The sequence below is a fragment of the Hemitrygon akajei genome, chromosome 16, assembly GCF_048418815.1.
Source record: "Hemitrygon akajei chromosome 16, sHemAka1.3, whole genome shotgun sequence".
Lineage (NCBI taxonomy): Eukaryota > Metazoa > Chordata > Chondrichthyes > Myliobatiformes > Dasyatidae > Hemitrygon > Hemitrygon akajei.
Genome location: NC_133139.1, coordinates 67,538,145 through 67,566,069, shown reverse-complemented (window position 1 = coordinate 67,566,069; position 27,925 = coordinate 67,538,145). Strand labels below are relative to the sequence as shown.

The 27,925-nt window shown below is 45.6% G+C and overlaps 2 protein-coding genes across 2 annotated transcripts in view; one reads left to right on the top strand and one right to left on the bottom strand.

Annotated features, from left to right (window-relative positions):
* The window catches only part of LOC140739662 (adhesion G protein-coupled receptor E1-like), a 48,499-nt gene extending 34,646 nt beyond the window's left edge, over positions 1–13,853 (bottom strand). The window contains exon 1 of the mRNA XM_073068036.1: positions 13,796–13,853. Coding sequence (XP_072924137.1) covers positions 13,796–13,853 — 58 coding nt within the window. The remainder of the gene's footprint in view (positions 1–13,795) is intronic.
* Positions 13,854–26,833: 12,980 nt separating this feature from the next.
* The window catches only part of LOC140739661 (uncharacterized), a 329,689-nt gene continuing 328,597 nt past the window's right edge, over positions 26,834–27,925 (top strand). Inside the window, exon 1 of the mRNA XM_073068035.1 lies at positions 26,834–26,914. Coding sequence (XP_072924136.1) covers positions 26,875–26,914 — 40 coding nt within the window. The 5' untranslated portion in view covers positions 26,834–26,874. The remainder of the gene's footprint in view (positions 26,915–27,925) is intronic.

Sequence of the window (27,925 nt, the reverse complement as noted above, 5' to 3'; positions counted from 1 at the left end):
TCCTCCCAGCTTCATACTTCATACCTCCTCCCCCTCCCACCTACATTCTCCCTCACCTGACTTCACCAGACACCTGTCAGCTTGTCCCCTTCCCTCCCCCCACCTTCTTATTCTGGCTTCTTCACACTTCCTCTCCAGTCCTGATGAAGGGTCTCAGCCAAAAATGACGACTGTTTATTTCCTCTTATTAGATGCTACCTGACCGGCGAGTTCCTCCAACATTTTCTGTGTGTGACATCAGGACACATGTTTGATGTGAAGTTGTTTCAATGGACTGGGGTGAGACCATTCAGCACCAAGTGACAAGGTGCTGAATTTAATTATCTCCATTATACATTAAATAATCTTGTCCACACTCCCCCATCTCTCCAACCCCACTCTCTGCTCACTCATCCCCTTCCCACCGCTCACTGAGACCAGTCCAACCTGTTCCTCCTGCAACTGACCTGAGGACTGGGGCCAGGGGGCTGAACATCGTGGGGTGAGCTGCCCGTGTCTGAGATCAGTCTGAGGACTGGGGCCAGGGGGCTGAACATCGTGGGGTGAGCTGCCCGTGTCTGAGATCAGTCTGAGGACTGGTGCCAGGGGGCTGAACATCGTGGGGTGAGCTGCCCGTGTCTGAGATCAGTCTGAGGACTGGGGCCAGGGGACTGAACATCGTGGGGTGAGCTGCCCGTGTCTGAGATCAGTCTGAGGACTGGGGCCAGGGGACTGAACATCGTGGGGTGAGCTGCCCGTGTCTGAGATCAGTCTGAGGACTGGGGCCAGGGGGCTGAACATCGTGGGGTGAGCTGCCCGTGTCTGAAATCAGTCTGAGGACTGGGGCCAGGGGACTGAACATCGTGGGGTGAGCTGCCCGTGTCTGAGATCAGTCTGAGGACTGGGGCCAGGGGGCTGAACATCGTGGAGTGAGCTGCCCGTGTCTGAGATCAGTCTGAGGATTGGCGCTCTGGGGTCACGAGGAATTCCTCATCAGAGGGCTGCAGACCTTTGGAATTCAGTCAGCCCTGGTTTCTCAAAAGTCTGAATTCACGAATTAAGGTGGTGACCTTCTCTAAGTTTGGACTCAGAACAAGACAGGTTCGGGAAGAAGGGGTCTGAGAGCTCTGATTAAATGACAGTACTAAAAATGAAGGCAATAAAAGGATGGTATTAAAACGAAGGCAACTGAGACCTTGGGATTAGAACCTAGATCCATTGGCCAATGGAAAAGGGAGAGAAAATTATATGGAGAATACGAATGTATGTCTTTGAGTGTACGTCTCTGTTTGTCTCAAGGGTTTACGTCCTTTGTACAGAACAATTAACAGGCAGGTAAAATGGTTAACAGAAATGGCAAACTCCAGAATGGGAATCAGAAAAAGAATTCTGGATCAACAACGCATGCCAGGACTCGGCCTGTTGATCCCTTAATGACAAAATCCACGAACAGGAACACCCGATAGAAGATAGAAACAATATACGAAGAAGGAGCAGCTCTTAGGGGATGTGCTTGCTCCCCGGGGTCGCCCGCGGACAAGGTTTCCTTGGAAACGTGAGACAGCAGGTATTCTAACTTCTTCCAGGGATCTCTCTGGGTGGAGTGGTGAGGATTGGTTTTATGGCAGACCCTTTGATCTAAAATAAGATTCAGTATACCAGACTCACTCCCCTGCACACCCCTGACTGACGCAGCCACAGCCTCACTCCCCACTACCTCCAACACACATTGCACTGACCCAGACTCACTCTGCACTATCCCCAACCCATGGATCTAGCTGCAGAACCACTCCCCATCGTCCCCGACACACCCCTGCCCCTACACACCCCACACTGACCCAACCTCAGCCTCACACCCCACTGTCCCTACACACCCCACATTGACCCAACCTCAGCCTCCCATCCCACTGTCCCTACACACTCCACACTGACCCAACCTCAGCCCCCCACCCCACCGTCCCTACACACCCCACACTGACCCAACCTCAACCCCCACCCCACCGTCCCTACACACCCCACACTGACCCAACCTCAACCCGCACCCCACCGTCCCTACACACCCCACACTGACCCAACCTCAGCCTCCCATCCCACTGTCCCTACACACTCCACACTGACCCAACCTCAGCCCCCCACCCCACCGTCCCTACACACCCCACACTGACCCAACCTCAGCCCCCCAACCCACTGTCCCTACACACCCCACACTGACCCAACCTCAGCCCCCCAACCCACTGTCCCTACACATCCCACACTGACCCAACCTCAACCCCCACCCCACCGTCCCTACACACCCCACACTGACCCAACCTCAACCCGCACCCCACCGTCCCTACACACCCCACACTGACCCAACCTCAGCCCCCCATCCCACTGTCCCTACACACCCCACACTGACCCAACCTCAGCCCCCCAACCCACTGTCCCTACACACCCCACACTGACCCAACCTCAACCCCCACCCCACCGTCCCTACACACCCCACACTGACCCAACCTCAACCCGCACCCCACCGTCCCTACACACCCCACACTGACCCAACCTCAGCCCCCCATCCCACTGTCCCTACACACCCCACACTGACCCAACCTCAGCCCCCCACCCCACCGTCCCTACACACCCCACACTGACCCAACCTCAGCCCCCCATCCCACTGTCCCTACACACCCCACACTGACCCAACCTCAGCCCCCCACCCCACCGTCCCTACACACCCCACACTGACCCAACCTCAGCCTCACACCCCACTGTCCCTACACACCCCACACTGACCCAACCTCAGCCTCACACCCCACTGTCCCTACACACCCCACACTGACCCAACCTCAGCCTCCCACCCCGCTGTCCCTACACACTCCACACTGACCCAACCTCAGCCTAACACCCCACCGTCCCTACACACCCCATACTGACCCAACCTCAGGCCCCACCCACTGTCCCTACACACCCCACACTGACCCAACCTCAGCCTCACACCCCGCTGTCCCTACACACCCCACACTGACCCAACCTCAGCCTCACACCCCACCGTCCCTACACACCCCATACTGACCCAACCTCAGGCCCCACCCACTGTCCCTACACACCCGACACTGACCCAACCTCAGCCTCACACCCCACCGTCCCTACACACCCCACACTGACCCAACCTCAGCCCCCACCGCACTGTCCCTACACACCCCACACTGACCCAACCTCAGCCTCACACCCCACTGTCCCTACACACCCCATACTGACCCAACCTCAGGCCCCACCCACTGTCCCTACACACCCCACACTGACCCAACCTCAGCCTCCCACCCCGCTGTCCCTACACACCCGACACTGACCCAACCTCAGCCTCACACCCCACCGTCCCTACACACCCCACAATGACCCAACCTCAGCCTCCCACCCCACTGTCCCTACACACCCCACACTGACCCAACCTCAGCCCCCCCCACTGACCCTACACCCCACACTGACCCAACCTCAAACCCCCACCCCACTGTCCCTACACACCCCACAATGACCCAACCTCAGCTCCCCACCCCACTGTCCCTACACACCCCACACTGACCCAACCTCAGCCCCCACCCCACTGTCCCTACACACCCCACACTGACCCAACCTCAACCCCCACCCAACCGTCCCTACACACCCCATACTGACCCAACCTAGCATCACTCCCCACTGTCCCTACACACCCCACACTGACCCAATCTCAGCCCCCACCCCACTGTCCTAACACACCCCACACTGACCCAACCTCAGCCTCATTCCCCACCGTCCCTACACACCCCACAATGACCCAACCTCAGCCTCCCACCCCACTGTCCCTACACACCCCACACTGACCCAATCTCAGCCCCCACCCCACTGTCCCCACACACCCCACAATGACCCAACCTCAGCCCCCCATCCCACTGTCCCTACACACTCCAAACTGACCCAATCTCAGCCCCCACCCCACTGTCCTAACACACCCCACACTGACCCAACCTCAGCCTCATTCCCCACCGTCCCTACACACCCCACAATGACCCAACCTCAGCCTCCCACCCCACTGTCCCTACACACCCCACACTGACCCAATCTCAGCCCCCACCCCACTGTCCTAACACACCCCACACTGACCCAACCTCAGCCTCATTCCCCACCGTCCCTACACACCCCACAATGACCCAACCTCAGCCTCCCACCCCACTGTCCCTACACACCCCACACACCCCACACTGACCCAATCTCAGCTCCCCACCCCACTGTCCCCACACACCCCACAATGACCCAACCTCAGCCCCCCATTCCACTGTCCCTACACACTCCAAACTGACCCAACCTCAGCTCCCCACCCCACTGTCCCTACACACCCCACAATGACCCAACCTCAGCCCCACACCCCACTGTCCCTACACACCCCACAATGACCCAACCTCAGCCCCCCATCCCACTGTCCCTACACACTGCAAACTGACCCAACCTCAGCTCCCCACCCCACCGTCCCTACACACCCCACACTGACCCAACCTCAGCCTCACACCCCACTGTCCCTACACACCCCACACTGACCCAACCTCAGTCTCACTCCTTACATTCCACTACACACACCAAAGTGTTTCTTTGAATGTCAATGATATTTAGAAACTTGTAGAGGCACAAGATGTTCTGCAGATTCTGGAAATCCAGAGCAACACCCCTACAACTCAGCAGCTTTGTCAGAGACTGCGTAGGGAGAAATGGAGTTGAGATTTCAAAGTTTAAAACTCATTAACACTTTGAAACACAAATTCTTTTTCTTTGCATGAGTTGTCCCTGACTTGTGTAGTGTTTCCAGCATTGCTTGTTCTGATTCTCAGCTCTCAGTAATCATTCTATTTTCACCTGTACAGGCCAGCTGAGTGTCTCCCTGCTTCTGGTGATATCCAGCTTTGCAGACGCAGTAAAAAGACCCAAAGGAGTTACGACAGGTCATGTTCACTCCGCACGCATTTTTATCCTGGCATTCATCCACGTCTGTTGTAGAGAGGAAGAGAGGTACAAATATTACCAACACAGCTGTAGTCATAGAGTCATAGAGGACTACAGCACAGAAACAGGCCCTGCTGCCCATCTAGTCTGTGCTGAACTGTTATTCTGCCTAGCCCCATTGACCTGCACGCAGAACATAGCCCTCCATACCCCTCCCATCTATGTATTTCTTCAAATTACTGTTAAATGTTGAAATTGAAACTGTTTCCAATACTTCCACTGGCAGCTCGTTCCACTCTCACTCCACCCCTCTGAGCAAAGATGATGATAATGATGAAAGTTTCACTTTCAACAACTGATGAAAGTGAATGGTGTGTGGAGTCCCACAGGAACTTCACTCAGATCTTTGTTCCTCATACTCTACATCACACATTATTAACGATTTCCGGAACGGATTCCCCTGGATCTAGCATCAGGGAGGCACAGTGCTGCATCTATTACAGATGCTGCTCCACAGGCCCCAGCACCCCAGGTCCAAATGGAATTCAAATTCCTCCACAGCAGCTGCAATGAGGAAATGATTTGTCATAGGGACATCTCTCACTAAAATAAGCAAGTTGTCTCAAAAGGTGATCCATAATATCCTCCTGGAATGAGCCCCTGGATTCACAATAGGTGCTCAGTGTTCTGCGTGATGAGAACCACCAATGTATAACTCTCAAATTGCCCTGAGTCTGGAAGTCGTGCAATGCGAGCATTTTTCACAAATACAAACCAAGTCTGCAGAAAGTGCTTAGCAGATGAAGTTGTGTCAGAGAACAGGAAGTGTGAAGGGTGAGCACTGTTCAGTGGAGCTGCTTTCATCAGCGTTTTGATACTGAAGTCCATGAGTATAGGCAACTTGGCTTTGCTGTTTCCTTCAGAATTGGCTTGTTCTACTGTAATTTATCAGTGTGCAGTGCTTCACACTTCTTGACCTCTGACACAACTTGATCTGCTCAGCACTTTCTGCAGACTTGATTTGCATTTCACTCTGGAGAGTTTGTTTAGTGTGATTTGCTCACAATGCTTGTGTAATGAGCAATCGTTCTGCTTATGTCAATAATGACACTTTAGTTAAAGCCTTCGATCTTGTCAAAGTTCTGGGAAAAGTTACAATGAGTGATCAACATCTGAACAAATCATTTGGCAAATATTTTGTGCTAGTCCAGACCTCGAGAGATGTGACTGAACTCACTCTGCCTGATGTGATAGGAATAACAGGGGAGGCAGCGACATGGCCAGTTCATGTGTTTAGAGTTGCACATGAAACAACTCCAGATGCTGCTGAAGGTGAAGATTTTCAGTTCAAGTTGCTCTCTTTTCTGAGGAATGAAGCGAAAACTCTGACTGATGTTAACAATCTACTAACTCCTTCAGTTGTTGATCTAAATTCTAAGCTGGTTTCTGCTATCACATCACTGGTTGAGAAATGGCAAAGTGTACCTGCTGAGATCCAAGGTTACCATAAGCTGAGAATGTTCTCTGGGGTCAAGCACAGAGAAGAAGGATCAGGCTTAAGCTGAGCTGGATGAGAGGCAATGCTCAGACAATATAAAGAAACAGAGACTGCTAGAGGGTTTAGAGGGCCCTGCTGCTGATTATAGTGAGGTTTCAAAAGGCAGAAAATCCTTTCACCACATCAGTTAGCTCTATGTAAGCTTTGAAAAACGCTTTTGGCACCATGGAAAGTTCAGTGGAACCCCTGGTGAGATTCAGATACACATTCCAAGGGGAAGGAGAGAAACTCTCTGCTTCCTTCTTCCAGCTGGATAAACTGTTGCACTGCTTGTGTCGCAAAGGATGCATTCAACTTTCTGAGATAAATTGCTTGAGGGCGCAGCAAGTTATAAAGGGCGCATTGTCACAAGACTCTCACATGGTGGATTGGATAGTGGACTACTTGACAGATAGACCTCAGTATGTGCGGTTGGGAGACTGTAGGTCTGACACGGTGGTCAGCAGCACAGGAGCGCCGCAGGGAACCGTACTCTCTCCGGTCCTGTTCACCCTGTACACATCAGACTTCCAATATAACTCGGAGTCCTGTCATGTGCAGAAGTTCGCTGATGACACGGCCATAGTGGGGTGTGTCAGGAATGGACAGGAGGAGGAGTATAGGAAACTGATACAGGACTTTGTGATATGGTGCAACTCAAACTACCTGCGTCTCAATATCACCAAGACCAAGGAGATGGTGGTGGACTTTAGGAGATCTAGGCCTCATATGGAGCCAGAGATCATTAATGGAGAATGTGTGGAGCAGGTTAAGACCTACAAGTATCTGGGAGTACAGTTAGATGAGAAGCTAGACTGGACTGCCAACACAGATGCCTTGTGCAGGAAGGCACAGAGTCGACTGTACTTCCTTAGAAGGTTGGCGTCATTCAATGTCTGTAGTGAGATGCTGAAGATGTTCTATAGGTCAGTTGTGGAGAGCGCCCTCTTCTTTGTGGTGGCGTGTTGGGGAGGAAGCATTAAGAAGAGGGACGCCTCACGTCTTAATAAGCTGGTAAGGAAGGCAGGCTCTGTCGTGGGCAAAGTACTGGAGAGTTTAACATCGGTAGCTGAGCGAAGGGCGCTGAGTAGGCTACGGTCAATTATGGAAAACTCTGAACATCCTCTACATAGCACCATCCAGAGACAGAGAAGCAGTTTCAGCGACAGGTTACTATCGATGCAATGCTCCTCAGACAGGATGAAGAGGTCAATACTCCCCAATGCCATTAGGCTTTACAACTCAACCGCCAGGACTTAAGAACTTTTTAAAAGCTATTATTAATGCTTTTTGAGATAGTGATTTAGATGCATATCATATTTTTTACTGAGTTAAGTATTGTATGTAATTAGTTTTGCTACAACAAGTGTATGGGACATTGGAAAAAAGTTGAATTTCCCCATGGGGATGAATAAAGTATCTATCTATCTATCTAAGTTATGGTTGCTCTACGTATTCCAATGACCCACAAGATGTGTGATCCACCATTTTGATGAGTCACTAAGAAAACATGATTGAGGAGTGAAATGTTTCCAAAAGCCGAGTAATGTCTTCAGTTGTAGGCCCTGTTGCTAAAGTAACCATTGATGCCACAGAAGTAGAACTTTTGAGAAATGAGGTGAGAAACATTCAAGCTGAAATGTCTCAATAGATGTCTGTTAATGCTGCAGATAAACATGACGTGTCCACTGGAAAACCCAACCCTCCTGTGGAAATCACAAAGCAGAGGAATGCTGCTGCATAGGGTGAAGGATAGGACTGGTATTTTCTGTTACAAGTGTGGAGAAGATGGACATTTCAAATGAGATTGTTAGAGATAGGGAGATCTTCGAAAAGTAAACCAATGGATAATCAAACAGAAAAAGATGGGAAACAACAGAGGGACCGAGTGAAGGAACAGTCTGACGTCCTGGAGCAAACACGTTCCAATCAGTGTATCAACAACAATACTAAAGTGCAAAACATTATTCCTGAAGGCTTAGTGGGGCCAAATTCTGATGTCTCTAGACAGACTAAAGGTTTTTATGCTAGAGTCATACTTGACATGGGTTCTCAAGTTACTTTACTCCACAGATCCTTTTCAACAGGGATTTGACGCATTTCCTGTTGGCTCCGATCAGTGCCCTTGAGGTTTGGGGGCTTAGAGCTGATGATTACCCTCATGATGGTTTTTTGTCGTTGACACTGGTGTATTCAGGAGCAGATATTGTGGTAGCTGAGACTATTGATGCACTTGTGTTGGTTTGCCCAGATCCAGTTGTCAAAGGTAAAACTGACATTCTTGTGGGAACAAACACTTCCATTGTGAGAAAGCTCACGGGAGCATGGAAAAAGAGAAAGGGAGAGAACTTTCTGAGAACTTTGTCTGTTTGCCCTGTATTTAGAGCTGCTTTTGAGAATGGTCAAGTTTCTCCTGTGCAGGGTGATGAGAATAAACGAGGAACTGTGTGGTGTACTCAGTCCAAACCAGTCATTTTACCTTCTGCCGGAGGAGTTCGAGTGACTGGAACACCCAGATTTTCAGGAATGCCCAGTACCCCAGCCTTTTTTGTGGATGCTCCTGACGATCAGGAAGAAAAGCCACTCTTGTCTGCAGGAGTGCTGGTGAGACCTGAACTGCAGAAATCTTTGGCTGTCTATTCTAACAGGAGAACAGTGATTGTCAGCAACACCTCAGGAGGAGATGTCAGGAGTTTCTAGTTTCCCAGTAAAGAAAAAGGAAGAGAAATAGTTTCCTCTATTAGGAAAATTGACATTGAAGTCAGTCAACTTTGATGACTCACCAATACCAGAGGATTGGGAAAAGAGAATAACTGATAAGATGTTGGAACACAAAGACATCTTTCCTACTGACAAGATTGTTGTTGGTTGTTCCATGAGTACTCACCACACTATCATAGTGACAGAAGACACACCTTTCCATTCATCACCATCGGAGATTGAATTCACAGTGGGATTGGTAACTCATTATGAGCCTACAGTGAGGCAGTTTCAGTTACAAGGTCTATCTCTAACTCTTCCCCTTCCCTCTCTGGATCACACCGGTATCTCCATGGATTTTCCAGCCCCTCACTGGAACTGCTCCCAGATGGTCTCCACATTCAATTGTGTGGAGTTTGTGATCTAGGATCAGAATTGTAACCACCATGCCAGCTACAGATGGCTATTCTGGACAGAATTGTTCCTGGAGAAACTCAACAGGTCATGAAATCCATATCCATCACAATAACCCTACTGTGGGACTTGCACAGAATATCCTTCTTTACTTTGAGGTATCTGAAGGACAATGTTGAAGGGATGTCAATGACAACCACTACTTTGAATTGATTCTCCATATCGTGGTTATATTAAGTCCTTACATTCACAGATCTTCCCTGCAGTGAGGCTGGCAGTCACAGAAAATGCTAGCCTGCTCATTGGATCTGGAAGCTGCCTATCAACACCTGCAGATCCCACTGGAGGAATCAGCGGTAGCCCCACCTTCTCTGATGATGTGACTAGTTAGAATGCTAAAGATGTGCCATGGAGAACATTCTGACTCGTTGCATCTCCGATTGGTTTTGAGGGGTCACCACACAGGATGAGAAAAACCCGCAGAGTTGTAAATATAGCCCACACCACTATGGGTAGTCGCCTTCCCACTATCAAGGACATCTTCAAATTGCAACGGCAAAAAAAGGTGGCATCCGCCATTAAGGACCCCCAAGACCTGCCCTTTTTACAATAATACCATCAGGTAGGATGTACTAGAGCCTGAAGACACACGCTGAGCGTATTGCTTACAGCTTCTTCCTCTGCGACATCAGACTTCTGAACGGACAATGAACACATGAATACCACTTCACTATTTTCACTCTCTTTTCTCCCTACTTATTTAAAAAAGGAGGTGGAGTGATCTTAAGATGGCGCTAAATGTCGACTCCTTTGCTTTCATCTTCAGAAACAGCTCTATTTCCATCTTTAATATCTTTATTTTTCCCATTCAGGGTTCTTGAGAAGACCCTGTCCCGGAGTTACACACTGACATAGGTTCTTCGCGGGAATGGGACCTGTTCTCAGGGTTTCAGGAATGCCCGTCGTTCTGCACACCAAGGGTTTGGATCCTGAGAGTCCGGCTCGAATTCAGAAGCTTAAGATCTCGGGGCTCTGGAGAAGGGTGGATCGAGGGTGGGTGTCACGGCAGGAGACCCCTGTATCGTTAAGGGAGTCAGGATATCTGCTGTGGGCCCGATGACCCGGGATCTGTGCAATCTTCAGGCACAGAGCTCGAAAAAAGTGACATAACAGACTTTTAACATCATAAACCAGCGGGTTGTTGTTATGTCTCCCCGCTCACTGGGGAGAAAATGGAGACGCCTCTTTCTCCCTTATCAGGGAGAGAGAGAACCTGTGGAATGTTGAATGCCGGATGAAATGTGAAGTCTGTGGGGTAACTGCAAGACTGTGTCTTTGCTATTGCTTTGCTCACGATGAGTGTTCGGAGACGGTACCGATGCTTGCTTTATTTGCTGGTGGGGGAGGGGGATTGTTGCTCACTGCTCTTACGCGCGTGAGGGAGGAAAGCTGGGGGGACTTTGGGGTTCTTATGTTTATCTGTCGTTCATTCTTTGGGACACTTCTCTGTTTTCGTGGATGTCTGCAAAGAGATCTTTAAGGCCCTTCTGATGAGGGGTGGGGATGTATTGGGATTGGACACCCATAGTGAAACTGAGACGATTGGGGCCAGGGAACGTAAAGTCATTGAAAAGATCAAGTGTGCATGAAGTGCCATGGACGTAGGTTGGAAGGGACTGAACCAGGGGGACAAAAAAACAAATTTGAGGTATGCAGCCCCAAGCTCGGTGGGACAGGAACGGGCAGAAAAAATGGGTCTACCTGGTCAGTCAGGTTTATGGACTTTGGGTAGAAACGGGGTGGGGGTGTGGTGTAAGGGAACTCTGGTTGGTGGCATTGGATTGGAGATCTTCAGAGTTGATAAGGTCAGTGATGGTGCAGGAGACAATGGCCTGCTGCTCCTCAGTGGGGATCGTTGGACGGGATCTCTTGTAACTGAGTCCCTGTGCCCATGACTCTCAAAGTGAAAAGAAATCCCAGACTTCACTTCCAAATTCCATTAGAGCCCAATATACTCCCAGCAGCACCATATTGTGGTTCCCCATTTCCCATGGAAACCATTCTTGTGGCAAAGCCTGCTTTCTCCTTCCTGCTGGAGACATTTAGTGGTGAATTACAGGCAGTGAGTTGGGACAGTGAGGTGAGAAAGCATTGATCAATACGAAATGAAAATGTAAAATAATTTGCCAGTAACTTCTGTAAAGCTATTAACCAGCTTAACGTTGTCTGATCCAAACTATCTCACATTTCACTGTCTAACAAGAGGTGGAGATCATTGAGGGTAAATGAACACAATTTACTCAAGTGCTTTTTGTATTCAGGATATGAAATAAGATGTTTATATTTAGTTCAAAGATATGTAGTTCTCCTTTACAAGTAACCTCACTTGAAGAAGTGATCTGTTATCTGTGTGCCGATGAATAATGTTTACAGACATAGCGACACAGTTTTGCAAGTGTGAAGAAGATATCTAGATTCAGCAGCTCTAAAGCTCTTCGTTTTGCACAGAGTTGAAAGAGGCAATTCAGCTCATCGAGTCTCCGCTGGCTTGCAGAGCAATCCCAACTATTGCCCATTCACCCATACTCTGTTCTACCACACACCTACAGATTACAACGGCCAATTAATCTCCAACTTGTACAACTTTGGGATGTGGGAGGAAACCAGAGCACCCGGAGGAAACAAACTCATCATCGAGAAAAGTGCAAACTCCAATTCTTACATTCTTAGCTCAACTCTTTAAAGTTGAAACAAAAGAGATGCTAGGAATATTGAACAACACACACAAGATGCTGGAAGAACTTAGCAAGTCAGGCAGCATCTATGGAAGTAAGTAGACAGTCAACATTTTGGGTCAAATCTGTCCTGGTAAAGAATCTTGGCTCGAAACATCGACTGTTTATGTTCCTCCACAGATGCTGTCTGAGTTTCTGAGTTCCTCTTTAAAGTTTAAAATTATTTTATGCTTAGGTAAATGTTGTGCCAAGATTTTAACTTATTATAAGAACAATCTAACTCCTCCCTCCCATATGCCCATCCATTTTTCTTTCATCCATGTGCTTATCTGAGTGTCTCTTAAATATCTCCAGTGCATCTTCAGGTGTGAGATGATGTTGGTGAACTTCAGCGATGTCTGTCTGATGGTTAACGAAACAAGGGTAGCAATAAAATAGTTTGTTAACCACACTTTTTCTGGCAAACAATCAACAATCAGAACTGAGGCAAGGTGAGGTGGCGGACCTGTCTCTGAGAGAGTGGAAGAGTGTGAAAGGATGGGCAGTAATGCCTCCATGGCATTAGAAAAAGGTCTGGAACCCCTGCTCTACAGTATCCCATAAAATACCTCCAGAGCAAAGACAACATGGGTTAAATACGGAGGAATACTCCCTCTGCGCCATCCCATCAAACATTCTGAGCAGGGATATCATGGGTTAAATACATGGTAAATCTCCCTCTGCAATGTACCACAAGCACATCTGAGGCAGGGACATCATGGGGTAAGTACAGAATGAAGCTCCCTTCACATTGTCCCATAAATATATCATGGGCAGAGACAACATGAGTTATATACGGAGTAAAGCCACCTCTACCACATCCAATCACACAGATGTGAGGGGGCAGACCAGAGGCTGAGGTTTGGCATGGAATTCCTTCAGAGGGACACTGATTGAGAGTCTAGCCTGGCTCAAGCTGTGAAAGAGCCTGTCCCGGGACAAAGGTACGAGGGTTTGAAGAGTCCACTAACAGACCTGCTATCATTCCCAGACTAGAGCGATCAGATGTCATGGTCTGGATCAGTTCCCCTTTAAACTTAGTTAGGTTGTGTTATGATCCGGACCATTGACTCTTTGTTCCCTTCTAATTCCATTTCACGTGTCCCTTGAGCTTGGCAATTAAGGTGATTGACTCTCGACCTGAACTGGCAGCTTATAAGCCCCTGGATTTAGCCGTTCGGGGCGAGAGTGTTAAGAAGCCTTAGCAAGTTGCCGTCGCTACGACAAGACAGAGTTATCCAGCCTGCATTGGAGTACCAGCAATTCGCCTTCCTTCGCCAGAGTGGGTCTGGGCAAGGTCAATCTGCCAGGGGTGAGTTAAAGGCAGAGTCCTGACTCGACATTCATGCCCCTTGTCTGTGTCTACCCTCGAAGAGTCCCGGCTCAGTGCCTGAGTTGAAGGCGGAGTTCCGGCTCCATATTCATGCCCAGTGTCTGTGTCTACCCTCGAAGAAAAGTCCCGGCTTGATGCCTGATCTGGAGGCGGAGTCCTGGCTCGACATTCATGCCCATTGTCTGTGTCTACCCCTCGAAGAGTCCCGGCTTGGTGCCTGAGCTGAAGGCGGAGTTCCAGCTCCATGTTCATGCCCAGTGTCTGTGTCTATTCCCTGAAGAAGAGTCCCGGCTCGATGCCTGAGTTGAAGGAGGAGTCCTGGCTCAAAGTTCCTTGTCCTGTGTTTTGGTGTCCACGTTTCTGGCTGCAGTGATCCATGGTGTCCAAGTTTCTGGTGGCGGTGAATCAAGGTCCTAGTCTCCTAGTCCAAGGTCCGTGGCGGTCCCAGTTCCCAGGGTCCCAGTCATGGCCGCGGCTGTCCATGTTCCCACTGTCCAAGGTCCGTGGCTGTCCATGTTCCCACTGTCCAAGGTCCGCAGCTGTCCATGTTCCCACTGTCCTAGTCATGGCCGGGGCGATCCCAGTTCCCTGTTTCCAAGTCCCAGGTCCGCGGTGATCCAAGTCCCTAGTCCCCTAGTCCGAGGTTCATGTTCCCCTTTGTCCTCCTTGATTTCCCAATTTTCTGTGTAGCGAGTAATAAATACTATTTTATTGAACCTAAGAAAGACATGTTTGTGTCCTGCGTGTGGGTCCTCTCCCAGCACCCTTGTCCCCTCCTCGTGACACCAGAACTGAATGCAATACTCCAGTTGCAGCATAACCAGAACTTTAAAAAGCTGGTAAACTGATCAGTTGATTTATTAATGTAACATTAACTGAGTTCCAACAAAAAACTTTGTTATGCATGTCATCCCTACAGAACATTTCATTACAACAGTGAATTGAGGTAGTAGGAGGAAAAACAATAACAGATTGCAGAATGAAGTTAAAAATATCATGCACTGACAGGCAGACAATAAAGCACAAGGTCAAATTAGGTTGACTGTCAGATCAAGACTTCATGTTATAATTTCCTTAATGTTAAACTCAATTCCTCAAAGGCAAGACAAGCATGCCAATTGCCTTCTTTACCACCCCATTAACCTGTGCAGACTCTTACAGGAAACAATGGATGTGGACCCCAAGATCCTTTTGAATATCAGCATTGTTAAGGGTCCTGCAATTAACTGTGTACTGACCCTTTACATTTGATGTGTCAAAGTGTAAAGCCTTACACTTGGCTGGATTAAACTGCACCTGAAATCATCCTGTCCATATCTGCAGTATCAAGATCAATAGTTTGTTGTCTTTTGTACATTGTTTATCTATCTTGTTTGTGTATTTTTTTCACTGTTTCTATTGTGTTTCTTTGTATTTACTGTGAATGCCCATAAAAAAATGAATCTCAGGGTTGTATATAGTGATATATATTTACATTGATAATAAATTTACTTTGGATTTGAACTGTGAACTTTGATTTATATTCTGCTGTATCCTTTGGCAATATTTTACACCACCCATAACAACACCAATATTTTTTGAATGATCTGCGAACTTACTAACCCACCCGTCCGTGTTTTCATTAAAATTATTTTTATATATTACAACAACTGAGCTCCAAGCATTGATACCTGTGGAATACCACTGGTCACACACCTCAAGTCAGAATAACAACCCTCTACAACTACTTTCTGTCTTCTATGAATAAGTCAACTTTACATCCAATTTACAAAGATTTCATTGATCCAATGGCCTTAATCTTCTGGATCAGCCTACCATGAGACACATCGTCAAAAGCTTTCTAAGCTCCATGTATACAAGATCTATAGCCTGCACCTCCTGAAAATCTCAATCAAGTTTGTAAGACTTCCCTACACAAATCCATGCTGACTATCCCTAATGTCAATGCTTTTCCAGTTGTGAATTGCTCTGTGCCTCTGTTTTCCTACCACTGATGTAAGGTTTTCCAACCTGGAATTTCCTGCTTTGCCTCATTGCCCTTCTTAAATGGCAGAACAACACCAAAGTTCAAAGGAAATTTGGTAAAGTACATACATGTCACCATATACCACCTTGAGATTCATATTCTTACAAGCTTTTTCAGTAAAACAGAGAATGACAATGGAGTCAGTGAAAAAACTACACACATTTATTGTTATTTATCCATTTATTGTTTACTTTTTGTATTTCACAGCTTGTCTTCTCTTGCACATTGGTTGTTTGTCAGTCTTGGTGTGCGTTTTTCATTGATTCTATTGTACTGCTTTGTCTGACTGTGAATGCCTGGAAGTAAATGAATCTCAGGGCAGTATTTGTTGATATATACATACAGTACTTGGATATACCATTTACTTTCAACTTCGTCAGGCTTATTGGTGTATAATTTTGTTTCTTCTGCTTCCCTCCCTTCTTGAAGTGTGGAGTGACATTTGCAATTTTCCAGTCTTCCTGAACCTTTCCAGCATCATGTGATTCTTGAAACATCATAACATCATAACTAATGCTTCCTCAATCTCTTTAGTTACATTTTTCAGAACCCACAGGTGGCATAACTGGGCCAGAAAGTACAAACCCATTTCCCCATGGTGGGGGTGTCCACCACTATGGGACACACACTCAGTGGCCATTTTATTAGCTACACCCGTATACCTGCTCGTTAATGTAAGTATCTCATCTGCCAATCATGTGGCAGCAACTGAATGCATAAAAGCATGCAGACAGGGTCAAAAGGTTTAGACCGAACATCAGAATGGGGTGAAAAGTGATTTAAATGACGGATTGCAGAATGATTTTTGTTGCCAAATGGGGTGGTTTGAGTTTCTCAGAAAGAGCTGATTTCCTGGTATTTTCACACACAACAGTCTCCAGAGTTTACAGAGAATGGTGTGATAAACTAAAACCATTCAGTGAGCAACAGTTCTGTGGGTGAAAAACACCTTGTTAATGAGAGACGTCAGAGGAGAATGGTCAGACTGGTTCCAGATGACAGGAAAGCGACAGTAATTCAAATAACTATGCATTGCAACACTGCCGTGCAGAAGAGCATCTCCAAATGCACAACACATTGAATGTGAAGTGGGTCTGCTACAGCAGCAGAAGACCATGAACATACATTTCGTGGCCACTTTATTGTGTACAGGGGGTAACTCATAAAGTGGCCACTGAGTGTAGGTGATTGGACAAAAAATATAAACAAGATGGATCCAACACAACATCACTCCTTGCTGTCCCCGGAGGCAAAATGCAGGCTGCAAATTTTCTCCACCACCCCCACCCCCATACATGGATGTTGATGCATATCGGTAGTTTCCTGCGCGATGACAAAGTTTTAGCAGCTAACAGTGTGAGAGTGGCACCTCCGGGCCCGGATGCAGTCATTTTCCAGCCAGCCCTCCCAGCAGCAGCTCTTTGAAGGGTAGGAGCAGTCAGCGGGAGATGTGGGTGGTGTTAAAGTGGTTTCCACGGTACTCTAATGCCCTCACTCCCCATTCACACCGTGTCCTGTGTTCTCACTGCCCAGGGCTGATCTAGACATCAGCCCAAGCCTTGAGTACAGTTTCTGTAAATCTCTTGCTTATCTCTTCAATATCCTTCTCACTGTGTGTTTAGAGTAGCAGAGACAAAATTAATCGTTTACTATATGTTTGGACTGGGCGGTGACCATAACCTTCATTTATTGAAGGACGTCAATTGTGTTTTCTTGATAAGCCCTCAATGTTATGGTCACTATAACTGCAGAAGCCCAAACGTCAGTGAAACAAATAAAACTCATTCAGGACTTCCATTTGGAAGCTCCTCACACAGTTTGAATCGTTCCAGCAGCTGGAACTCATGACTGAAACCCAGCAGGCCACGTATCATCTATGGAGGGGAATAGATAGTCGATATTTTGAGTTGAGACCCTCTTCTAGATGGGACAGCAAAGGGGCAAGAAGGTGGAGGTGGGGAGTGGAGGGGAATCAAGTTGGCAGGTGATAGGTGAGACCAGGTAAAGGGGAAGGTGAGAAGGTGGGATGAAGTAAGAAGATGTGTGGGGTAATAGGTGGAAGAGGTAAAGGGCTGAAGAAGATGAAGGAATCTGATTGGAGCGGACAGAGGACCATGGAAGAAAGGGAAGTAGGGAAGGGGACTAGAGGGAGGAGATGGGAAGGTGAGAGGAAAAAGGGTAACAGGATGACTAGGGGAATGGAAAAAGAGAGAAAGGGGAAGGCAGTTAGAGGAAGTTACCTTTCTCCCTCCTCTTGCTTCCCCTCCCTACTTCTCTATTTTTCCATTCTGGTTACCCTCTTGCCCCTTCTCCTCACCTGCTCATCTCTCCCTCTTGTTCCTGTCCTCCTTCCCTTTCTTCCATGGTTTTACCTTTACCAGTTCTTTACCTCTTCCAATGATCACCCCCCTCAGCTTGTGACTTCATCCCCCTCCCCCACACACTCACCTTCCCCTTGACCTGGTCTCACCTATCACCTGACAGCTTGTACTCCTCCACTCCCCCACCTTCTTATTCTGGCTTCTTCCCCCTTCATTTCCAGACCTGATGAAGGATCTTGGGCTGATTGGGAGGGGTTTTCAATCTCTCGTTACTACAGTGGGAGTTTCTACCTGCTTCAAAAGGGCAGCAATTATACCAGTGCCCAAGAAGAGCAGGTGATCTGCCTTAATGACTATCGTGCAGAAGCACTCACATATCTGGTGATGAAGTGCTTTGAGAGGTTAGTTATTGCTACAATTAACTCCCATCTCAGCAAGGACCTGGACCCAGTGCATTTTGCCTATCCCCACAAAAGGCCTACGGTGGATGCGATCTCATTGGCTCCTCATGCGGACTTGGATCTCCTGTACAATACAAATACCTTTGTCAGGATGCTATTTACTGACTACAGCTCAGCGTTCAGCACAAAAGTTCCCATTGTTCTGATCGAAAATCACCAGAACCGGGGTGTCTGTACTTCCCTCTGCAATTGGATCCTCAACTTCAATCCACAATCTGTGCAGATTGGAAATAACATCTCCAATCAACACTGGCACACCTCAGAGATGAATACTTAGCCCGTTGTTCTACTCTCTACACTCATGACTGTATGGCTAGGCATACCTCAAATGCCATCCATAAATTTGCTGATGATAGGAAGGACAAACTCCAAGGCAGAGTACAAAGTAAATGGTAGGATACTTGGTAGTGTGGAGGAGCAGAGGGATCTGGGGGTACATGTCCACAGATCCCTGAAAGTTGCCTCACAGGTAGATAGGGTAGTTAAGAAAGCTTATGGGGTGTTACCTTTCATAAGTCGAGGGATAGAGTTTAAGAATCACGATGTAATGATGCAGCTCTATAAAACTCTAGTTAGGCCACACTTGGAGTACTGTGTCCAGTCCTGGTTGCCTCACTATAGGAAGGATGTAGAAGCATTGGAAAGGGTACAGAGGAGATTTACCAGGATGCTGCCTGGTTTAGAGAGTATGGATTATGATCAGAGATTAAGGGAGCTAGGGCTTTACTCTTTGGAGAGAAGGAGGATGAGAGGAGACATGATAGAGGTGTACACGATATTAAGAGGAATAGACAGAGTGGACAGCCAGCACCTCTTCCCCCGGGCACCACTGCTCAGTACAAGAGGACATCGCTTTAAGTTAAGGGGAGGGGGGACTTCCGGTAAGATGGCGATTGTTTAGCTGCTCCGAACTTTTGTTCCGTTACTGTCGCTATCTTTGCACTAAATGTCTCCATTTTTTAAACCTTAGTTAGGAATTTTTTCGGTATCTCTTACTTGCCTGTGAACATATCTAACTTACAATGTCTAGTAAGAGTTCTAAATCCGGGAGAAAAGAAGCTATGGCTCCCCCGGACGAGACTCTGGTTGCGCTCGGAAAGCTCCGAGACGAAATTTTAAAGGAATTTAAAACCGCTTTCAAACAGTTGGAAGACAAACTGGATCGGATCAACGATAAAATGGACAAACATGCTGAACACTTATCTCGCATCGATTCGACTTCTGAAGATTTAGAAAGCCGTGTTTGATACTTGGAGACTCTCTGTTCCAGCTTAGAGGAAATATGTAACAAACTCCTTTCCAAAATGGTGGATCTCGAAAATCGCAGCAGACGCTGCAATCTCAGAATTCTTGGATTGCCAGAGGCGACCGAACAGGGATCAACCGTGAAGTTTTTCGCCAAGTTTCTCTGTGAGATAATCGGGAAAGATTTGCTTCCGAACCCGCCCGAGCTCGAACGGGCACACAGAGTTTACGTACCCCCCGGAATTCTGGGCTCCCGTCTGCGACCAGTAATCTTGTGTTTCCATCAATACCAGGTAAAACACAGTCTGATTGTAGAGGCACGTCGCAGGGGGTCTTTTCCTTTCCAGGATACAACCATTCGCTTTGTGGAAGATTTTGCACCCCAGACCTTAAAGATGTGCGCTGAGTTTAAAGGCGCAATGAAAGTGCTTTTTGATCATGGTTTTAAACCCTCTCTTCGCAATCCTGCCGATCTACGAATCAAGCTTAATACCGGAAAATACAAGTGGTTCAAATCAGTGAAGGAAGCTGAAGCATTTGTGGCAAGTCTTCCGGCTATCCAGTTATCTTCGGAATCTGATCGGACCTCCTAAAATGGTGGATAAGTACTCCTCGTAGTAAAATTACTTTTTCTGGACTCAGACTTCACTTGAATCACTCAGACATTATTCATTGAAACTCTAAGGGCTGTTGACAATCTCTCCCGGGATTTGGTGTGTGTGTAATCTATTTTTATTCTTGTATAACTTTATCTACAGAGTTCTACAACTAACTCTAACTTGTTTTGGAGGTTCAAAGTCTTTAGTGAAGGCCTCCCTGTTTGTTGGTTCACAGTTTAATTGCTGATTTATTTTTCCTTTTTTAAATATTTATTTATTTTATCTTTTTTTTCTTTTCTTCACCCCTTTTTTCTAATCTCTGAATTTTTTTCTCTCCTCTCTGTAAATGGTTGATAAATACTCGTCTTGAATTTATAATTTTCCCCTTCCTCTCCTTTTTTTTTACCTTTTTTTTCCCTTTCTCTTACTTTATTCTTCTACAATTTTTCGTGGGTAGGTTAGTTTTGGTTTTCTTCCGATTTTCTCTGTATTAAGTTTTATATTTCTGCAGAAGGTGTTCTAATCTGTAGTTATGTTTTCTAGTGCATAAACTAGTTACTATTTGCTATAGTATTTATACGGAACTGTTGTTAATGACACAGATCTGGAAGTTGTATTTGGGTTAATTTTTTTGGTAGAGCTAGCTACTTGTTTTGGTAGCCGTCTAGTTTTGGGTTGTGTGGGTGGGGTGGATTTTCCAGTTCCAACATCACTCACTGTATTTATTGTTTCTCTTTATTGCTCAGGACATGTATATGTTTTGATTTTACGAATCTATGTTTACCTCTCTGCTCCCAGACTGCTATTGTACTGCTTGATTTTTTATATGCCTGCTGCCTTTTATGCATTAGTAATTGATAATGGCTAGTGCACTTAAATTCGTGAGCTGGAATGTAAAGGGATTGAATCACCCTGTTAAAAGGAGGAAGGTATTCTCACATATCAAACAACTCAAAGGTGGCATTGCTTTCCTTCAAGAAACTCATATTCGTTGTTTTGATAACTCCCGGCTTCTGTCTAAGTGGGCGGGTCAGCATTTTCATTCATCCTTTGCCGCTAAAGCTAGGGGAGTCTCCATTCTTATTAACTCAAATATTCCTTTTGAACTCCATAATAAAATATCTGATACAAATGGCCATTTTATTATTGTTTCTGGTAAACTATATAACACTAAAGTTGCACTAGCAAACCTGTATGCCCCCAACTTTGATGATGTTAACTTTTTTGAATGGTTTTTTTCCTCACTACCAGACTTAAACTCATACTCTCTTATACTGGGTGGTGACTTCAACTGTTGGTTGGATCCTAAACTGGATCGATCGTCCTCTGTTACCAGATCACCTACTAAATCTGCCTTAGCTATCCAATCGTTTCTCTCTAATTTTGGTATCTCTGATATATGGCGTTTCCTCCATCCTACGGAGAGAGATTATTCTTTTTTCTCACATGTTCACCATACCTTCACTAGAATTGACTATTTCTTACTCGATAACCAATTTATCCCATTTGCCCACTCTTGTGACTATCAGAGTATACTGATTTCTGACCATGCCCCAATTACCCTCTCTCTGAACTTTCCTGGTCTCCCTCAGAGGAATAAACACTGGCGGTTTGATTCAACTTTATTATCGGATGATGATTTTGTAAAATTTATTAAGGATCAGATAACCTTTTATTTTAACACTAATACATCACCTGAAGTGCCATCCCAGATTGTCTGGGATGCCATGAAAGCATATCTGAGGGGTCAAATAATCTCTTACACAGCAAATCTCAACAGAAGATCCCATGCAGATCGATCAGACCTCATTAACCAGATTAAAGATTTGGATCAAATATATGCCCAAACTAAGAACCCTGAATTATACAAGAAGCGCGTTGAACTCCAAACTAAATTTAACCTTCTGTCCACTCAACCTGTTGAACACCAACTTCTCGAAAGCAAGAGTCGCTTTTACATTCATGGGGATAAGTCTGGTAAATTCCAAGCCAATCAGCTGAGGTGTTCCAAAGCCAAACAACATATTACAAAGATCTGGAAGGAGAACGGAGACTTTACATCGGATCATTTAGAAATTAATGACGCATTTAAAAATTTTTATTCTCGGCTTTATTCCTCTGAATCTCTGCATGACAATATCTCTGTTGATCAATTTTTACAGAATCTGAATATCCCCTCACTTTCATCTGATTTCAAAGCCAAACTCAATGCGCCTATATCATCAGAAGAAATATCTTTTGCAATTTCGGCACTGTCCTCAGGGAAATCTCCTGGACCTGATGTGTTCCCTGTAGAATTTTATAAATCATTCTCTTCACTTCTTTCTCCTCAGTTACTTTCCGTATTATCTGACTCGTTTAATTACGGCAAATTGCCACCCTCTTTCAATGAGGCATCTATTATTCTTCTTTTAAAAAAGGGCCAAGACCCAACAGAGTGTTCCTCATACAGGCTGATCTCTCTGCTCAATGTTGATGTAAAGATCTTAGCTAAAGTGTTGGCTCATAGATTAGAAACCGTTATTCCCTCCATTATCTCTGATGACCAAACAGGCTTTATTAAAAACCGTCTCCCTTTTTTTAACATTCGGCGTCTATTTAATATTTTATACTTGGCTCCAACTGGGACTCCTGAATGTGTTATTTCCCTCGATGCGGAGAAAGCATTTGATCGTATAGAGTGGAACTACCTTTTTGCAGTCTTAGAAAAATTTGACCTCAGCCAAAGTTTCATCTCTTGGATCCAATTGCTGTACCTGTGTCCTACTGCTTCTGTTTTAACTAATTTTCAGAAATCCCAAGTATTTAATCTCAAACGTGGCACCCGTCAGGGATGCCCCTTAAGTCCCTTTCTCTTTGATTTGGCTATAGAACCTCTGGGGATAGCATTTCGAAACTGTCCTGAATTGACCGGGATTTGGAGAGGGGGTGTTGAGCATAAAGTTTCTCTCTATGCTGATGACTTATTACTCTTTCTCTCAAATCCATCTACATCCTTACCTCTAATGTTTTCACTTCTTGACCAGTTTAGCCAGATCTCTGGCTATAAACTTAATTTACATAAGAGTGAACTTTTCCCAATTAATAAAGAAGCACAAGAACTAATATTTCGTGATCTCCCTTTTAAAGTAGTCCATAATCAATTTCCTTATCTTGGAATTACAGTCACAAGGAAGTTTAAAGATCTCTTTCGTGAAAACTTTGTCAATCTTTCATATGCTATAAAACAGAGTCTGGTACAATGGTCACCTCTATCTATGCCTTTGGTAGGTCGTATTAATGTTGTTAAAATGTATGTTCTCCCCAAATTTTTATACTTATTTCAATCTATCCCAATTTTTATTCCTAAATCTTTTTTTGATTCCTTAGACTCTATTATTTTGTCATATCTGTGGCAGAATAAGCGCTCTAGAATTAATAAAATCCACCTCCAAAAATCTAAAAAAGAGGGTGGCATGGCTTTACCTAACTTTCGCTTATATTATTGGGCAGCTAATATACGTTGTGCTACCTTCTGGTCTTTCTTCCACGGCCAACCCGAGTGCCCTAACTGGGTGGCAATGGAGTTGAGCTCCACTAAAGAATTATCTATATCTGCACTTCTTGGCTCTGCACTCCCTAGCAGTCTGCCCAGATCAATAGCTAATCCTCTTGTTAGACACACTTTGCGTATATGGGCTCAGTTCAGGAAATGCTATGATTTCCAGGGGTTTTCCGTTTCTAGCCCTGTCGCACATAATCACCTTTTTTTACCTACTACGTATGATTCAGCATTCCATGTTTGGTATAGGAAGGGCATTAGACATTTTGAAGATCTCTTCATTGATAATCGCTTCGCTTCTTTTCAGCAGCTCTCTGTTAAGTACAACCTGCCTAACGCTCACTTTTTCAGAAATCTCCAAATCTGACACTTTATTGCTCCTTTAATTCCTAACTTTCCTGAAATGCCTGCGAAAAATGCTATGGACCTATTTCTTTCCATTAATCCACTAGGTAAAGGTTTAATATCAATTATCCGAGATAAACTAGCAGCCTTACGACGGGCCCCTGTGGATAAAATTAAAATGGCCTGGGAGCAGGATTTAAATATCTCCTTATCCGAGGAGAGCTGGGACTCAGTTCTCAAATCGGTTAACTCAACCTCTCTTTGTGCTCGCCATTGCCTTTTACAGTTTAAGATTGTTCATAGAGCCCATATGTCTAAATCTAAACTATCTCGATTCTATCCTGGCATTAGTACACTCTGTGATAAATGCAAGAGGGGCGTGGCCTCTCTCATCCATATGTACTGGCTCTGTCCTAGCTTGGAGAAATTCTGGAAAGATGTCTTCACTACATTATCGGGTATTCTGAATCAGCACCTAGAACCAAACCCCTTAATCGCTCTGTTTGGTTTTTGGGGCGAGACAGATTTATGTCTGGGTCCGACCAAATGCCGAATACTATCCTTTGCCTCTCTCCTGGCTAGACGCTTGATCCTCCTTAGATGGAGAGATGTTGCCCTGCCCACTCATGCGCAATGGCTTAATGACATTATGGCCTGCTTGGACCTCGAAAAAATTCATTATTCAGTTCTTAATTTGGATCTAAAGTTCCATAAGGTCTGGGGACCTTTTATCGAGTACTTTCATAACCTTTCTCTTGACTTTCTTCTTTTCGGTCCCTTGCTTTCAGCTCCCTTTTTTTTCTGGTAGTAGGCATTATTATCCTCTGTTGCTAAGTGTATTCACAGTCTGGGAGTTTGACTGTCCTGATCTATACTCTTTATATTGTGTTGTGGTCAGTCTGTAGTTGTTTTTTTTTTCTTGTGTTGTGGGGCTTGGGGAGGACACTAAGCTTACTTGTCTTTAATTTAGGTGCTTTTTTGTTAAATTCTCTTCCTTTGTAGCATATTGTTATTGTATGCTTAATTTTGCACTGTATTAATGCTCCTCATTGGGATTTGGGGTTTTTAATTTGTAAAATGTTTTGAAAAACTAATAAAAAAAATTTTTTTAAAAGGGGAGGGAAGTTCAAGGGGGCTATTAGAGGAAGGTTTTTCACTCAGAGAGTGGTTGATGCATGGAATGCACTGCCTGAGTCAGTGGTGGAGGCAGACACACTAGTGCAGTTTAAGAGAATACTAGACAAGTATATGGAGGGATTTAAGGTGGTGGGTTATATGTGAGGCAGGGTTTGAGGGTCAGCACAACATTGTGGGCCGAAGGGCCTGTAATGTGCTGTACTATTCTATGTCCTATGTTCATACAACTATTGTTGGCAGAATTTCAGATGGTGACAGGAAAGCATACATGAGCAAGATTTATCAACAACTTGAGTGATGTCGCAGCAACAACTTTGCACTCAACGTCAGTAAGACCAAAGAGCTGATTGTGGATTTGAGAAAGGGTAATATGAGGGAACACACACAGGTTCTCATTGACGGATCAGCTATGGGAAGAGTGAATAATTTAAAGTTCCTGGGTGTCAATGTCTCTGAGGATCTGTCCTGGACCCAACATACCAATGCAGCTACAAAGAAGGCAGGCAGTGGCTATGTTCATTAGGAGTTTGAGGTGATTAAGTCTGTCGCTAAAGGCATTTGCAAATTTCTACAGATGTACTGTGGAGTGCATTTTAACTGGGTTCATCACCAGGTTCATCATGGGGGTGGGGGAGCTATTGCACAGGATCAAAATATCTGCAGAAAGTTGTAAACTCAGTCAGCTCCAACATGAGCAATGGCCTCCGTAGTATCCATGACATCTTCCAGGAGAGATGCCTCAAAAAGTTGGCATCCATCATAATGACCCCCAGGCCATGCCTTGTTCTCATTGCTACCATCAGGAAGGAGGTACAGAAGCCTGAAGGCAAACACTCAACAATTCAGAAATAGCTTCCTCCCCTCTGACATCGCTTTCAGAATGGCCATTGAACCATGAACATAACCTCACAACTGTTTTAATTTTTATTTTTGCTCTACTTGTTTAATGTAACTATTCAATTTATTTGCTAAGTTCCTCCAGCATGTTTTGCTCGAGATATCCAGCATTTGCATAAAGTCTTGTGTTTACTTGTTCTGTTATTGTGAACCTCCAACCTTGAGTGACAGATACACTCCTGTGGCTGCTAATTAACAAGTCCACCCTGCTCACACTGATCTATTCACTGGGACAGAGAGTGTTGCATCTACCACACTCCCGGCTGTCAGACTGATGACTTGGTGCACTGATCCTGACCAGGTATTTGGACCTCTGCTGAATTGATTGTTGGGCCACAACCCCACGATACCCAACTTCACACAAGATATTGTGCAAATGCTGAAAATGCAGTCAAACACACACAAAATGCAGGAGGAACTCAGCATCTATGGAGGGGAATAGGGAGTTGAAGTTTTGTGTTGAGACTTTCATCAGGACTCTTGCCTTTAGTTGTTTTTAGGAAGAGAGTTTCATTTCCTTCTCCATTGATGAGTCAGTGTGATGGTGAGATTATACAGAATATAAAACCCAGAGCTGACAGTGACAGCTGACACTAGAAAGGGTGAGTTGTGCAGAGAATGGGTTTCGGCAACACGAGCAGCTGCCTGCCTCTTCTGGGTAAGTGTTAGTTCTGGAATATTTCTCTTTCTGTCTCTGGTCCACTCTTTTTGCTCCCCTCTCCACTCCTCCACCTCCCTTCTTGCTCCTCACTCCCTCCCTTCTATTGCCCTTTGTCCTCCCCTCCCTTCTTCTTCCCCTCTCCCTTAACTTTCCTCATCATACTCCTGTTGCTTGTCCATTCCTTTTCATTTTCAAGACTACAACAGTCCCCCTTTCCTCAGCAGGGTTGATGGGCAGATTGTGATGTGGTTTTGGAGTACTTGGAGGCACATGTTAAAATAGGCCAAAGTTAATATGGTTTCCTTAAGGGAATACCTTGCCTGACAAATCTGTTAGCATTCTTTGAGGAAATAGCAGACAGTATAGACAAAGGAGAATTGGTGGATGTTGTGTACTTGGATTCTCAGAAGGACTTTGATAAGATGCCATACACGAGGCTGCTTAACAAGAGTATGGTATTACGGGAAAGATACGTCCATGGATACAACATTGACCAATTGGCAGGAGGCGAAGAGGAGGCAAGGAGGATTAAAGGAGGCCTTTTCTGATTGGCTGCCTGTGACTAGTGGTTGTCCACAGCGGTCTCTGTTAGGACCACTTCTTTTCATGTTCTCTGTCAATGATTTGGATGATGGTATTAATGACTCTGTGGCCGTGATTGTGGATGATATGAAGATAGGTGGAGGCGCAGGTAGATTTGAGGCAAATGGCATATAGTGTCAGGAAGTATATGGTCATGAGACTTCCGGTGGCTATAATGGAGTAGGTTGCACTAGCTTCGTGCTCTGAAATTATTTGCTTACTTTGCTGTTTAAACCTATCTCAGTGAGAGCACCATGAGTAGAAAGCCGTCAAAAAGACAGACTACTTTAGAGACTTTGACTGAAATGATTCAACAAATGTTAGAGAAACTCGAAAAATTGGATAAACTGGATGACTTGGAATCCAAGTTTGATTTGTTACAGAATTCCTTCGACCTGGTTAAATCTGAATTGAAAACGCTTAATC